The sequence below is a fragment of the Sus scrofa genome, chromosome 1 (assembly GCF_054392235.1).
Source record: "Sus scrofa isolate SSC_HxYL_T2T_F1_AM1 chromosome 1, Sscrofa_HxYL_maternal_Yorkshire_Landrace_v2.0, whole genome shotgun sequence".
In the NCBI taxonomy this organism is placed as follows: domain Eukaryota; kingdom Metazoa; phylum Chordata; class Mammalia; order Artiodactyla; family Suidae; genus Sus; species Sus scrofa.
Window position 1 is genome coordinate 13817480 of NC_139383.1, and position 15579 is coordinate 13833058.

General features: G+C 39.7%; 1 protein-coding gene across 25 annotated transcripts in view; it reads left to right on the plus strand.

The window, feature by feature from the left end:
- SYNE1 (spectrin repeat containing nuclear envelope protein 1) overlaps nt 1-15579 on the plus strand; it is a 486694-nt gene that overhangs the window by 80427 nt on the left and 390688 nt on the right. For all 25 annotated transcript variants that reach the window (XR_014844515.1, XR_014844516.1, XR_014844517.1 and 22 more), the window contains exon 3: nt 8687-8748. Coding sequence is in view for 21 of the 25 variants with exons in the window: in XM_085023506.1 (XP_084879632.1) it covers nt 8687-8748 (62 nt within the window). In the remaining 4 variants the exon portion in view is untranslated. The remainder of the gene's footprint in view (nt 1-8686; nt 8749-15579) is intronic.

Below are 15579 nucleotides of genomic sequence, written 5' to 3' on the forward strand. Positions count from 1 at the left end.
AAGGAATCAAGATTCAAGTTATAGGAGAGGAGGGGAATTTGAGCTGCATCTGCCCGTAATACTTTACCCTGGATCAAAAGCCTGCCTTATGTGCTTTTTGGCCATCTGAATGCAGCTTCCAGCAATGCTGGATTCTTAACGCACTGAGTGAAACCAGGGATCGAACCTGCATCCTCATGGAGACTATGTCAAGTTCTTAACCCACCGAGCCGCAGTGGGAATTCCTCTACTTATCTGTTGATATTCAACTTAATGGCATCTTCTTTTTTAGTTTCTCTGCCTATTTCGTCACTCTCGTTGAGAACCACTTGCTTTTAAATTCAAGTTTCCTCAGCACTTTATGTGTTCCTCTGTTACAGTAGCTGACATATGGCTTCAAGCTATTGTTGACATACTGTCTGTTCCATGGTGTTATCTGTTCCTCAGAGTAGGGCCAGGTTCCTTGTCAACAGCTTTATAAAGAAGTGTTGTTTGGAGTTCCCGTCATGGCTCAGTGGTTAACGAATCCAACTAGGAACCATGAGGTTGCGGGTTGGATCCCTGGCCTTGCTCAGTGGGTTAAGGATCCGGTGTTGCCATGAGCTGTGGTGTAGGTCACAGACTCGGCTTGGATCTGGCGTTGCTGTGGCTGTGGTGTAGGCCAGCAGCTATAGCTCCGATGAGACCCCTAGTCTGGGAACCTCCATATGCCACGGGAGTGGCCGTAGAAAAGGCAGAAATACAAAAAAAAAAAAAAACAACCAAAAACAAAAAGAAGTGTTGCTGTTCACATTGTTTTGTGGGCATTGTCTTAATGCAAATGTGCTTGACATTCATCGCATATTTAATATTACTCCCACAACCTAAACTTGTTATGTTGTATGTATAAGATTTAAATACCAAATGCTAGACTAAAGTATTCAGATTTTATATTAAAAATAGGATTCACTGACATGATGAAGCTTCAGGATTTTTTTTTTTCATTTGGAAAAATAGTAAGCAAAATCAGAAAATATTTACTTACAATTCAGCTGGATGTGTTTGACGATACAAAAAGTAGATTGTTAGGATTCAGTTAAATTTGCATTTGCTGTCATAATACAAAAGGAACCATGTAGAGAATTTGACATTTAGATATATACAATGAATGCTGCAAAGACAACTTAAGCTTCCCAAAAAAGACCTTTTAGCTAAAGTCTAAGTAAAAACTTGGAGATTTACTATCAGATAAATCTGTTTCAGTAACAATATTATTTCAATAATGGTAGTAGAATTAAAACTATAACAATTTAAAATTAAACAATATATTATTAAATTACATGCCAAATTTATGACTTATACACTAACTTTCTGCTAACTTATTTTAATATTTTATTTTATTTTTATATTTTATTTTTTCCAATGATTTTTATTTTTTCCATTATAGCTGATTTACAGTATTCTGCTGCACAGCAAGGAGACCCAATCACAAGTACATGTATACATTCTTTTTTCTCACATTATCAGGCTCCATCACAAGTGACCAGACGTAGTTCCCAGTGCTATACAGCAGGATCTCATTGCTTCTCCATTCCAAAGGCTATAGTTTGCATCTGTTAACCCCAAATTCCCAGTCCTTCCTACCCCCTCCCCCTCCCTCTTGGCAACCACAAGTCTGTTCTCCATGCCCATGATTTTCTTTTCTGTGGAAAGGTTCACTTATGTCCTGTTAGATTCCAGATATAAGTGAAATCATACGGTATTTGTCTTTCTCTTTCTGAATTCACTTAGTAGGAGAGTCTCTAGTTCCATCCACGTTGCTGCAAATGGCATTATTTTGTTCTTTTTTATGGCTGAGTAGTATTCCATTGTGTATGTATACCACATCTTAATCCACTCATCTGTTGATGGACATTTAGGTTGTTTCCATGTCTTGGCTATTGTGAATAGTGCTGCAATGAACATGCCGGTGCATATGTCTTTTTCAAGGAAAGTTTTGTCTGGATATACACCCAAGAATGGGATTGCTGGGTCATATGGTAGTTCTTTTTTTTTTTTTTGCTATTTCTTGAGCCACTCCCATGGCATATGGAGGTTCCCAGGCTAAGGGTCTAATCGGAGCTGTAGCTGTCAAGCCTACGCCAGAGCCACAGCAACACGGGATCCGAGCCATGTCTGCAACCTGCACCACAGCTCATGGCAACGCTGGATCATTAACCCACTGAGCAAGGCCAGGGACCGAACCCGCAACCTTATGGTTCCTAGTTGGATTCGTTAACTGCTGAGCCACAACGGGAACTCCATCATATGGTAGTTCTATGTATAGTTTTCTAAGGTACCTCCATGCTGTTTTCCATGGTGGTTGTACCAATTTACATTCCCACCAACAGTGCAAGAGGGTTCCCTTTTCTCCACACCCTCTCCAGTATTTGTTATTTGTGGACTTATTAATGATTGCTAGTCTCACTGGTATGAGGTGGTACCTCAGAGTAGTTTTGATTTGTGTTTCTCTAATAATCAGCGATGTTAAGCATTTTTTTATATGCCTGTTGGCCATCTGTATATCTTCTTTGGAGAAATGTCTGTTCAGGTCTTTTGCCCATTTTTCAATTGGGTCATTGGCTTTTTTGCTGTTGACTTGTATAAGTTGTTTGCATACTTTAGAGATTAAGCCCTTTCCAGTTGCATCATTTGAAACTATTTTCTCCTATTCTGTAAGTTGTCTTTTTGGTTTTTTTTTTTTTTTTTTTTTTATGGTCTTCTTTGCTCTGCAAAAGCTTGTCAGTTTGATTAGGTCCCATTGGTTTATTTTTGCTTTTATTTCTGGTGCTTTGGGAGACTGACCTGAGAAAACATTTGTAGGGTTGATATCAGAGAATGTTTACCTATGTTCTCTTCTAGGAGTTTGATAGTGTCTTGTCTTAGGTTTACGTCTTTAAGCCATTTTGAGGACAGTGCGGAGGTACCTCAGAAAACTAAATATAGAACTACCGTATGACTCAGCAAACTCCCAATATTTTAGAACAGTGACATCTTATGATATTTATAAAATAGTTTGTATCACAAATTGATTTTAAAATTTTACGTAAATTCTAGCTCTATCTAGAATTGATTTTATTTTATTTTAGGTTTTTTATTATAGTCTGTTTATAATATTCTGTCAATTTCTGCTGTACAGCAAAGTGGCCCAGTCATACATACATATACATTCTTTTTCTCATATTATCTTCCATCATGTTCTACCCCAAGTATTGGATATAGTTCCCTGTGCTATACAGCAAGACCTCATTGCTTATCCATTCTAAATGCTATTGTATAGAGTCTATTTTAGACTTCAAATTGGATTTTCTGTATTATAATAAGGTTCTGAATTCCATCAACTCTAGCTTGAATTGTTAGGGTCATTCTGCTGCTACATGACTTTAGTTATAGAACCTAAAGATTTTAAGGTCAAAGTCAAATTGATTCAGCTATGAACTTATTGTTTGAATATGATAAATATATGCTGTGACTAATACAGTAATTTCTCTGCCATCCTAGGGCAGCAGCACAGTGGTATAGGAATCAGAAACTAAAACTTGGAGTCCAAGACGTGGCACTGCCACTGGGTGACCTTTCTAAAAACACTTAACGTCTCTGAGCCTTAATTTTCTTATTTGTAAAATGGATATTATAATAATTCCTACCTATGGATGTGTTATAAGAATTAAATGACTTAATATTTATTACATGATAAATAATAATTGAATAAATAATTAAATCAATAATAATTAATTAAAATATAATGTGATCTCTAACCAGAGAGATGGAGCTAGATCAGGGCCCAGTTCATAGGAAGTATTGCCCATTATCATACAGGTTTGTTTCTGGTATGTACTTGAAAGTTAAAAGTGCATGTTTCAGAAGTTCCCTTCATGGCTCAGTGGTTAACAATCCTGACTAGGATCCATGAGGACTCTGGTTCGATCCCTGACTTTGCTCAGTGGGTCAAGGATCTGGTGTTGCTGTGAGCAGTGGTGCAGGCACAGTAGTGGTGCTACTGCTGTGAGCAGGTGTAGTGATCGTAGACATGGCTTGGATCTGTCCTTTCTATGGCTGTGGTGTAGGCCAGCAGCTGCAGCTCTGATTCAACCCCTAGTCTGGGAATTTCCATATGCCACAGGTACAGTCCTAAAAAGCAAAAAAAAAAAAAAAAAAGTGCATGTTTCACAGGCACATATCCAGACAAAACTTTCATTGAAAAAGATACATGCACCCCTGTGTTCATCACAGTGCTGTTAACAATGTCCAAGACATGGAAACAACCTAAGTGTCCCTCGACAGATGAATGGAATGGATTCAGAAGAGGCGGTACATATACACAATGGAATATTACTCAGCCATAAAAAAGATGCCATTTGCAGCAACATGGATGGAACTAGAGATTCTCATACTAAATGAAGTGAGCCAGAAAGAAAAAGACAGATACCCTATGGTATCATTTATTTGTGGAATCCAAAATGTGGCACAGATGAACCTATCTACAGAACAGAAACAGATCATGACCGGGGAGAGCAGACTTGTGGTTCCCAGGGGTTAAGGGGGAAGGAGTGGGATGGAGAGCAGTCCAGGGTTTGAGGATGCAAACTGTTATATTTGGAATGGATGGGCAATGGGGCCCTGCTGTACAGCACAGGGAACTATGTGTGATTGGGTCGCTTTGTTGTACAACAGAAATTTTTTTTTTTGTCATTTTTGTCTTTTTAGGGCCGCACCCATGACATATGGAGGTTCCCAGGCTAGGGGTCGAGTGGGAGCTGTAGCCGCAGGCCTACTCCACAGCCACAGCAACGTGGGATCCAAGCCGCTTCTGTGACCTACACCACAGCTCTCAGCAATGCCGGATCCTCAACTCACTGAGGAAGGCCAGGGATTGAACCCAAAACCTCATGGTCCCCAGTTGGACTCATTTCTGCTGTGCCACGATGGGAACTCTGATTTTTTTTTTTTGCTATTTTAGGGCTGTACCCTCAGCATATGGAAGTTCTCAGGCTAGGGATCAAACTGGAGCGGTAGCCGCCGGCCTACGCCACAGCCACAGCACCTCAGGATCTGAGCCGCATCTTCGACCTACACTACAGCTCACAGCAACGCCAGATCCTTAACCCACTGTACGAGGCCAGGGATTGAACCCACGTCTTCGTGGATACTAGTTGGGTTCATCAACCACTGAGCCACAACAGGAACTCATATACAACAGAAATTGAAGAAACATTGTAAATCAACTATAATAAAAACGCGAAGACGGAAATAATGGCATTCTTTAAATTTATGGCTCTATCAAAATGTTCTCCAAATGAAAAAGCTTTGTTACCTACTTTCTTCGTTTATTCATTCACTAGTATTTCTTGGTCACATCTGTAGACATTGGAAACACATTTACTGTCCTCGTGGGGTTTATATTGAGCAGGTGGTCTAGAATTCTGAGCTGAAGCCCAGGAAGGGTCCTTCCAGAGAGGAAATCTACCTCTTTAGAGTTTTTATTTAGACTTTAGCCAAAAGGTCTATTTTTTTTTTTTAGAAAGCTGAAATTATGTTTGTTTAAGCATCACCTTTCAAAGGGTGAGGAATTGAAAAGGTATCTTGTTCATCTGTGCTCCTCACCACACCTAGTGTACAACAAACAGTTGACACGCATTAGATGTTGGCAGAACAAACAGAATCCACCCTTTCATTGAAAGGTGTTACACTGGCCATCTCTGGCCTTCATCTCTTCATATCGTTACTTAAAGCCTTCTTGTTCCCTCCCTCTTTTCCTTCCTATATTAGTTTTCTCTTGTTGCATAATGCATTTTTAAACAGCAGTTTAAAGCAATGTTCATTTATTATCCCCAAATTTTTATGAGTCAGGATTCGGTGCCCAACTAGCTGTGTCCTCTGCTTAGGGTCACACAAATCTATCGTCAAGGTGTCAGCTGGGCTGCATTCTCATCCGGAGGTTAAGTGAGGGAAGAATCCACTTTTGAACTCATTCAGGTTGTTAGCAGATTTCATTTCCTTGTGTATGAATGGAGCTTGTGTATGTATGAATCTTGGCTGCCGGGCAGCCCACGGTTCTCTGCCACAGAGCCCTCTCCATGGACAGTTCAGAACTCGGCTCTTTGCTTCTTTAAGCCAACAGGAGCATCTCTCACTTGGCTCAGCTAAGACGGAATCTGACATAAAGTAATATGTTCGTGGGTGTGGCATTCCATCACCTTTGTTGTATTCTATTCATCAGAAGCAATTCGCAGGTTCTGGCTGCAGTTGCCCACACAAAGATGTGGACTCCAGGAGATGGGACTTTTTGGAGGTTGCCCTGTAGTATGTTCACAATACTCCGCATCCAGGTCAAGTCCCTGTGATGCCTCTATCTTGTGGCATTGCCGTATAACCCTCCACTGCACATGTGCCCTTTCTTGTCTGTTTCTACTTCTAAATGTTTACCTTTACAATTTTTTTAGCTCTCTTTTTACTTTGCCACTTTTTTCTTCCAGTTTTATTGAGATACAACTGACATACTTCAGTGTATAAGTTTACAGTGTATGTGATGATTTGACTTACATTTCAAAGAGATCACCATGATAAGTCTAGTTACCGTCTGTCTCCATAAAAAAGATACTATAAAATTATTGACCGCATTCCCCGTCCTGTGCATTTCATACCTGTGACTCATTTATTTTGCAACTGGAAGTTTGTACCTCTTAATCTCCCTCACTTATTTCTTCCCCTCAACCCCTCCCAGCAACTGCCTGTTTGTTCTCTGTATCTATGACTGTTTCTATTATATATAAGCGAAATCATACAATATTTGTCTTTCTCTCTCTGACTTGTTTCACTTGGGGTAATACACTTTAGGTCCATCAGTGCTGTTGCAAATGGCAAGATTTCTTTCTTTTTTACGGCTGAGTAATATTCCATATATATATATGTTATGTGTATATATATATATGTTATGTGAGTGTATATATATATATATATAAAATCTTCTTTATCCATTCATCTATTAATAAGCACTTAGGTTGCATATCTTGGCTATTGTAAATAATGCTGCAGTAAACTTTGGGCTGCATATATCTTTTCTAATTAGTTTTTTTTTTCCCTAAATACCCAGAAGTGAAATTGCTGGATCATACGGTAGTTTATTTTTTTAATTTTTTAAGGAATATCCGTATTGTTTTTCATAGGAGCTGCACCAATTTACATTCCTGCCAACAGCGCGTGAGGTTTTCCTTTTCTTCACATCCTTGTTATTTTCTCCAGTACTTATTCTCTGTTGCTGTTTTTTCTTTCTTTTTTTAATGGCTGCACCCGCAGCATATGGAAGTTACTGGGCCAGGTATTGAATCTGAGCCACAGCTAAGGCAATGCCAGATTCTTTTTTTTTTTTTTTTTTGCTTTTTTTTAGGGCCATACTCATGGCATATGGAAGTTCCCAGGCTAGGGGCCAAATCAGAGCTGCAGATGCCAGCCGCCACAGCCACAGCAACACAGCATCCAAGCCGCATCTGCAACCCACACCACAGCAATGCCAGATCCCTGATCCATGGAGTGAGGCCAGGGATCGAACCTGCATCCTTATGGATACAAGTCGTATTCGTTTCTGCTGCACCACAATGGGAACTACCAGATTCTTTAACCTACTGTACGAGGCCAGGGATAGAACCTGCACCTTGGCAGAGACCTGAGCTGATACAGTCAGATTCTTAACCCACTGTGCCACAGCGGGAACTCCTATTTGTTGTCTTTTTGATAATTGCCATTCCAATAGGTATGAGATGATATCTCACTGTGGGTTTGATTTACATTTTCCTGATGATTAGTGATGTTGAGCATCTTTTCACATAAATATTGGCCATCTGTATGTCTTCTTTGGAAAAATGTCTGTTCAGATCCTCTATCCATTTTTCAATCAGGTTGTTTTTTTTTTAAAGCTGATTTATATGAGTTTTTTTTTGTACATTTTGGATATTAATCTCTTATCAAAGACATCTTTGTAAATACCTTCTCTCATTCAGTAGGTGACCTTTTCATTTGTTGACAGTTTCTTTCACGGTGCAAAGGCTTTTTAGTTTGACGTAGTCCCATTTGCTTATTTTTGCTTTGTTTCCCTTGCTTGAGGATGCTCATAAAAATATTACTAAAGTCATTGTCAAAGACTGTACTGTTTATGTTGTCTCCTAGATACCTACCTTTAGACCTATCCTGGTAGGCAGTGTCCTGTTCATCTCTCTGCATTCCCTTTGTGCCAAGCATAAAACTTAGGTCCCACTGAACTTTTATTTATTTATTTTTTTGGCCATACTGTCAGCACGTGGAAGTGCCCTGGCCAGGAACTGAACCCGCACCATGGCAATGACAACCCTGGATCCTTAGCTCACTGAGCTGCTGGAGAACGCCTCAGTCGGCTTTTTAAAAAAACAGCTTTATTGGGGTTTAATTATTGAGAGAACTTTTAGTGAGTGAAGGAAGATAACTATAGAGCTAACCTACTGCAAATTTTAAAGCATCTACTGAAAATTTTAAAGAAACTCTTGAAATGCTTAATGTATTTGGAGTTTTACTGACTCTTCCTTCAAGATAAGAATTGATAAAATGAATTTTAACATAAAACAATATAATCATTATTTCTAGAGTTGTGTAACTATGAATTTTTTCACGATACAGCTTCCTGACATGGTACCTCACCTGATAATTTTTTTTCTTCTAGATGAACAGGAGATCGTACAAAAACGTACTTTTACCAAATGGATCAACTCTCATCTGGCCAAGGTAAAGGAAACTCTCCCATTATTTGGTTTGAGCCAATAAATCATCAAATGCACAATATAAAGGAATGCTGCTGTGGCTCCTGTCACTATGACTAGTCAGTGACACTTGGAGCCCTGTCAGTTTATTGTCGCCTCAGTGTGGCATTTGCTAGTGTTGCTTCTGGGAAGAAATCAACAGATACCCAGAGTCAAGAGCAGTTACGTCCTGTCCATTCCCTGAGTCTTGAAAGATCCCATCCAGTTTTTCCTCTGGGCTAACGTGTCATATACCAAACGGCGGGTGTGGGCTGGGACTCCTGTTGTTGTTTGTTTCTCCTCGGAACAGAAAGGAGCAATGAGTGGCCGGCCATGAACCAAGAATTCTATCTGAGGACATTGTAACAGTGTCTGGGCTCCCCTCTCAAGTGCTTTTATAGGAAAATCACCCAGATGGCAGGACACCGTAAAGACTGATGATTCTGGGATCATCCATACTGACATTCAGGTGTATCAGGTGACCGTGTATCCAGACCTTGTAATGACGTGGAACACACACACTGACATATTATTAATTCCCGTGTAGCTACATTACGATAAGATTAGTCGCTTACAATGCTGACAAAAAAGTATGTGAACCAAAAAAAAAAAAATACTTTGCATCTGTAAAAATAAAGGAAGATCATAGGACAATTGTCTGCATTCAAGTAGAGCATCTTTGCCAAGGGCAGCGCCCAAAGTGTGCAGGGCATATGTGCAGGGCTTAATCCTAGGAGCAGTTTCTGATCAGGTACCCCCCCCATAGCCCTTTTATTTATTTTTAAAATTTTATTTTTTTAATTTAATTTTTTTTTCTTTTAGTTTCAGAGCTTTATCCAAAGCCTTTTTTATAGTTCAGACACAGACAAAGCTTGGCACCTTCTTTCAGCCCCATGATACAAATTGACTGCGGACTGTATGTCTATATGAGGCTTTGAAGACAGGAAACAAGCTAGTAAAATCCTTCCCCAGGCCTTGGGAAGCTCACAGTCCAGCAAAGGCAGAAGCCTAGAATAATGTGTCTAGATACGGGATAAAGGGGAATTATCTCTCCTATACTCTCTCTCCAAAAGCCACTTGGTAAGATGGACACTCTCTGGCCCAGTGGCTGCACCCAGAATCTGCCCTGTGAAAGGCACTGAATGTCTTTGGGGCTCATTTTCCCAGGCTGTGACTAGTGCCAACTGGCCCGGCCCCTACTGACACGACACAATTGTCATCTCCCCCCGCCGTCCCAAATGAAAATAGAGTTGTTTTTTTTTTTAATATTATTAAAAAGCTACATGCTAGTTGTAAATAGTTTCCATATTAAACCTCTTAGAAAGTGTAATGAGAGTAAATATCCTTGTAAATCCCACAATCGTGATACAACCATAGCCAACACGTTGATCACCACACATGGACACACAGTTTCAGGTAAACAGTTGTGGTGAAGGATACTATTCTTTTTTCTTTCTTTTTTGCTTTTTAGGGCCACACCTGTAGCATATGGGAGTTCCCAGGCAAAGGGTCGAATTGGAGCTGCAGCTGCCAGCCTACGCCAGAGCCACAGCAACGTGAGGGCCAAGCCTCATCTGCGACCTACACCACAGCTCATGGCAACACTGGATCCTTAACCCACTGAGTGAGGCCAGGGATTGAACCCGCAACCTCAGGGATGCCAGTCAGCCTCATTACTGATCAGCCGTGACAGGAACTTCCATGGAGGAGGATATTATTCTTTATGCCTCTGTTTCACTCAACACATCCTCCCACGTGACTAGATACAGAGTCACACAGTCATTCCGATGCCTGTATAATAGTTTATTATTATAAATGTAATAAAATTATTTATATATTACAAATAATAAAGTAGCTAGTTGCCTATCAATGATCATTTAGTTGGTTTCCAGTTGGTTAATGTTATGTAAAATGCCACAGTGAAAGTCCTTGGGCATATATACCTGTACCCTTGCAGTTTCCTTCTTAGGATAAATTTCTAGAAGTGGGTGGCTAGTCCAGAAATATACAAGTTTATAATTTTAATATATACCAAGATCTTATGCGAATGTCCATTTCCTTACACTGTTAATACTTTTTAAAAGTTAGTAGTGTTTTCCAATCTCACTGGTGAAAATAGTTTATAATTACTTTCATATTTATTTCTGTGGTGGGGTTAAGTATCTTTGTAGAAAATCTGAAAGCCATATTCTTGAAATATACTTATCTATACAGTGAATTTTTTAAAAAGCAGCTAAAATCAGAATGTGTGCCTCAGCACACAATATACAAAGGGCCTTTGTGGAGGGATTAGGTGCCAAGAGCTTATTTTCTAATCTGTTTTTATCACCACTTTATCCTTTACATATTGATGTGGTAACTGGCTCTCGGAATAGGCTCTCTCCATGTGCATCCTTTTCTGTTCTCTTTTTTCAGTCCTGCTTTGCGACCTCACTCCTGCTATTTCCTGTCTGAATATCTAAGTCCTACCTTTAATGCGTAGCACTAAACCTCTCCCATTCATGAAGTCATTTCTGACCCCATGTGAAACAGTGAACCTGTCCTCTCAAATGGTCCAGGATGTTAGCAGTTTCCCCCTGCACCCCTTCTCCAGTGCCACACCCCCCTTCTCTACTGTTGCTGTCTCTGGTTTGGTAGAATCTGAAAAAAATCTCAGCACCTCTTTAGAACCTGCAGCATAGGGGAAGTTCAGTGTGTCTTAAATCATTTTGGACTGTTGCCTATCTCCCCTTCCTCAAAGTATTGTAACGTCTTCAAGGCACGTGCTAATTCCTGAAGTTTCTTTGTGCACCCTAATAGCTCTAAGCAGAGCACTGAGTACCATGCAGAGGTGCTTAATGAATAAAACAGCAATGGCAAAGAGTCTTTATCGTTTCTTATTTTGTTAGAATAGCATAGACATAAATTACATGGAGAAAAATAGTGATTAATTTCTGGCCCTTTGCTAAGTGCTTAACACAGGCCATTTTTTAGCGCATGTCTTCATATATGGTAATTGGCATTGCTGAGATTTTAATGCAGACATGAATCTAAAGTCCACTTGTGTTCCCTACTGTACATATTTTTGCATTGATGGTATCATTTCTAAAGACCCAGAAAATTGTTACCTTCATAGCTGCTCCCTTATAACTTTACTGTGATAGAGATTTTTTTGTTGTTCTTGTTCTTTTGTTTTCTCCTATGTCCTTGCTATTGTTTTTTTCTTTCCTGGGTCTTGAAAACTCAAACAGTGATACCCACCTTTGTTATCCAGAACTTATTTATACTGACCTCATGCTGTCTTGCCAAACATAGCCCAGACCCACTGCTTCAAGGGAGAACATCTTCCTTTTCTGACTGATTCGTATTTGGAAAACATTTTTAAAATCAAATCTGACCCCATTACCCTGCTTTGACAGTCGAGAGTTTAGGATAGCTATGGAGTTGATGTTTATGTCTGCGTCCGTCTCAGCAGCCCATCGCAGGATTCCCTCTTTGTCCCCCTCTCCTGTCCCCATTCTTGGCCCACCTTTATCCCCATTCAAGTTCCCTATTCTGGTCCAATTTCATTCTCATTCTCATTCTCCCTCCCATCCCTCTCCCATTCCTGTACCTCATCAATCTCTCCCATCCATCTCCCCCATCTCACCTCCACCCGGCCCCCTTTTCATCTCTATCTCAAGCCCCTGCCCTATCCTCACCCCCATTTCCACCTCTATCTCTATGTGCACCTTTTCTCTATAAAAACACAGGCGACCTCTACATCCCTGGCTCCCCAGTCTCATTGAGGTCACGTTTACATATGCATCCACAGTTAAATGGGAGCACACACTTCCCTCCCCATTGCAAGGTGCTCACTTACTTACTTCTGAGAATAATGATGTGTTACCTGCAACAGAAGCAAGGTCATTTGCATATCTTTGATCTGGCCTGTGGACAAAGACATTGTGTCACGTTTCCTGCCGCCCCTGTGAGAAGACTTGCTCCCAAAGACATTCTGCCCATCATTTGAGCATCCTGGGCATGAACTAGAAGCACCTGGGCACACGCGCACGCGCGCACACACACACACACACACACACACCCCTTAGTCGCCTGGGCTTCACAGAAGCATGTGCTATGCTCAGAGTTTCACTAAGTCTCATGAAAATGGCTTCTTAGATTTTTGGTCTTCAGCTCCTGCTTGCTTTTTAGCAACACACAGATAATTCCCCTAACCACTGTTTTTCAGTCATGGAGCAGGCCCAAAGCCAGAATAAAATGTTCCTCCCTAAAAAAAAAAAAAAAAAAAAGTAATCCACAGAAAAGCAACTTGACCTGTTTCAAGGTCTTTCCTTATCTTCCAGAGATTCCTGAGCTAACTTTTCCTCTTCCTTCTTCTTTATTAAATTACCAAGGCCAGTAGTTTGTCCTATAACTAACAGTCTGCCCCAAGGGATAGAACCATACTTGCTGTCAACTTTGGAAGGACCTAGGGTTCTGTAATTTGTGGGATTAAATTGAGTCTCTTTATATATATATATATATATATATTGTTTGTGTTGGTGTTTGTTTACTTTGTCCCGTAAATACCCAGCCAGCTTAGAGCTAGTGTTAGTCAGCTTGGGCTGCTATCACAAAATGCCATGGACTCTGTGGCTTAAACAAGGAACATTTATCTCTGAAGTTCTGGAAGCTGGAAGACCAAAATCAAGGCATTGACTGAGTCAGTTCCTGGGAAAGGTCCTCTGCCTGGCTCTGTCCTCCCACTGCAGAGAAGGAACTCTGGTTTCTTCCACTCTTCTTGTGAGGAAGAGTTAAACCTTAAATCCCATCATGAAGGCATTTACTTTACAACCTCGTTCAGCTTAGTTATCTCTCAAAGGTCCCACAGCCAAATACCGTCACATGGGGGGTGAAAGCATCGGTGTATGGACTTATGGGGGCACACAAGTTTTCAGTACATGCTAGGCCCCAAGTCTATCCTGAGGTCTGGCTTTGAAGTGCATGAGCATTTCTTCCAAACCTCAGTCCTGGCATGATGTCGGTGATGATCTTGTCTCCTCTTTGAGAGCAAGTGTTTATTTGTGTGGCAGTTCTGTTGTACATAGCTCGGTGCTTTGGAATTGCTTCAGATAATCTAATAACAAAACCCTTTAAAGGAAATAAAATGGATTTTATTCCTCGGTGTTGTGTGTGGGTGTGTGTTCCTCCTAAAGCTTGCTGTTGACATCTACCAAGAGGGGTAAGGAAGTGACCCAGGTCAAGAATATTTTTATGCTTGTGATCAGATATTTGTCTTAATTCTCCTATTACTTATGCTGCATAGCATGCCAAGGTATTTTATCACTAAGAACAAGAAAGGAAAAAAGTGCTAACTTGGAAGGGAAAACAATTTTTTTCAATTTTTTTCTAGAATGCAAGTTATAAATATTTTGCAGGATCTATATTGTCTGAGAGCTTTTGCACCAGTCATGTGAAATTCTATGGATTTAAACTAAAATGATGAACCAGCTTATCCTAAATTCTGTGATAATATCTTGCTACTGCAATGCCTTCTTTAAAGATTTTAAGTAAACTAAACTAAATAAATAAAACTTTTATTTTAAAGGATCATTTAAAAGACTTTATTTAGAAAGAAAATTTTGTCAATTATAGCTCAAAAACTGGAAGAAAAATTGTATCTCAAAATTTTCTTTGGAAATTAACCATTTCCAAAGTATAATAGGTTTGATAATAGGTTGTGGCAAGTTGAAGAGCTGGGATATTGAATTGAGAAGCAAGAAAACAATTGATCCTTCTATCCTAAGGTCATTCAATTTTGGGTACATTGGGAGATGTTCAAAAAAGGCTTCAGGGAAATTAATTTGGGGAAGGTTTTTTAATGGGAAATTTTTAATTTGTTCTAGTCTGCTTTGCTCAATAGTTGCAAATAAGCAAACTATCGACTACTAATTAAACAAAACAACAAACTCTTACTGATGACATTTCATTCTTTTGTAACTGTTCTCTATAAATATTTTGACAGCAGTGTGAAGAGATGAGTTACAAATAAGAAAATGATCTGGTTTAAAAAATATGCTTTTCTTAAAACAAAAATGTTATTAAAAGTAGGGAAAAAAATGAGAATTTTCTTAGATTATCCAAACTTGTGTATATAATTTTCAGTTTTTAAAAATATTTTCTTTATTTTCAAGTGGAATTCTTCATGTGTCTGCAGTTATGCCAAACATTGCAAATCATAAATTGTCAATATAATGTAATGCAAGTAACAAAAATTAGTGGGCTTCGTTTATTTCATGTATCTGATAATTCCTTTCAGGAAGGGGGTTTCATACGGAAACATGGATCCTATAATTTTCTTCCTTTTTAGGAAGAAAACTGCCTCTTTCTATTTTATTTGCTCTATCAATGGAAGAAGGTGGAGTGTATGTTTTCTCATTAGCCCAATATTGATTCTGAGTAATAGTTTTTCAGAGTTAGCTCTTGATTCAGTTCTGTCATCACTCATTGCTAAATATGTATCTAGGAGTTCCCGTCATGGCGCAGTGGTTGACGTATCCGACTAGGAACCATGAGGTTGCGGGTTTGGTCCCTGGCCTTGCTCAGTGGGTTAACAATCCGGCGTTGCCGTGAGCTGTGGTGTAGGTTGCAGACGCGGCTCGGATCCCGTGTTGCTGTGGCTGTGGTGTAGACTAGTAGCTACAGCTCCAATTAGACCCCTAGCCTGGGAACCTCCATATGCCGCGGGAGCGGCCCAAAGAAATAGCAAAAAGACAAAAAAAAAAAAAAAAAAAAAAAAAAAAAGTATCTAAATTCCAAAGCTGCTGATTTTTGAACTCTTATCCTGTGCCGATTA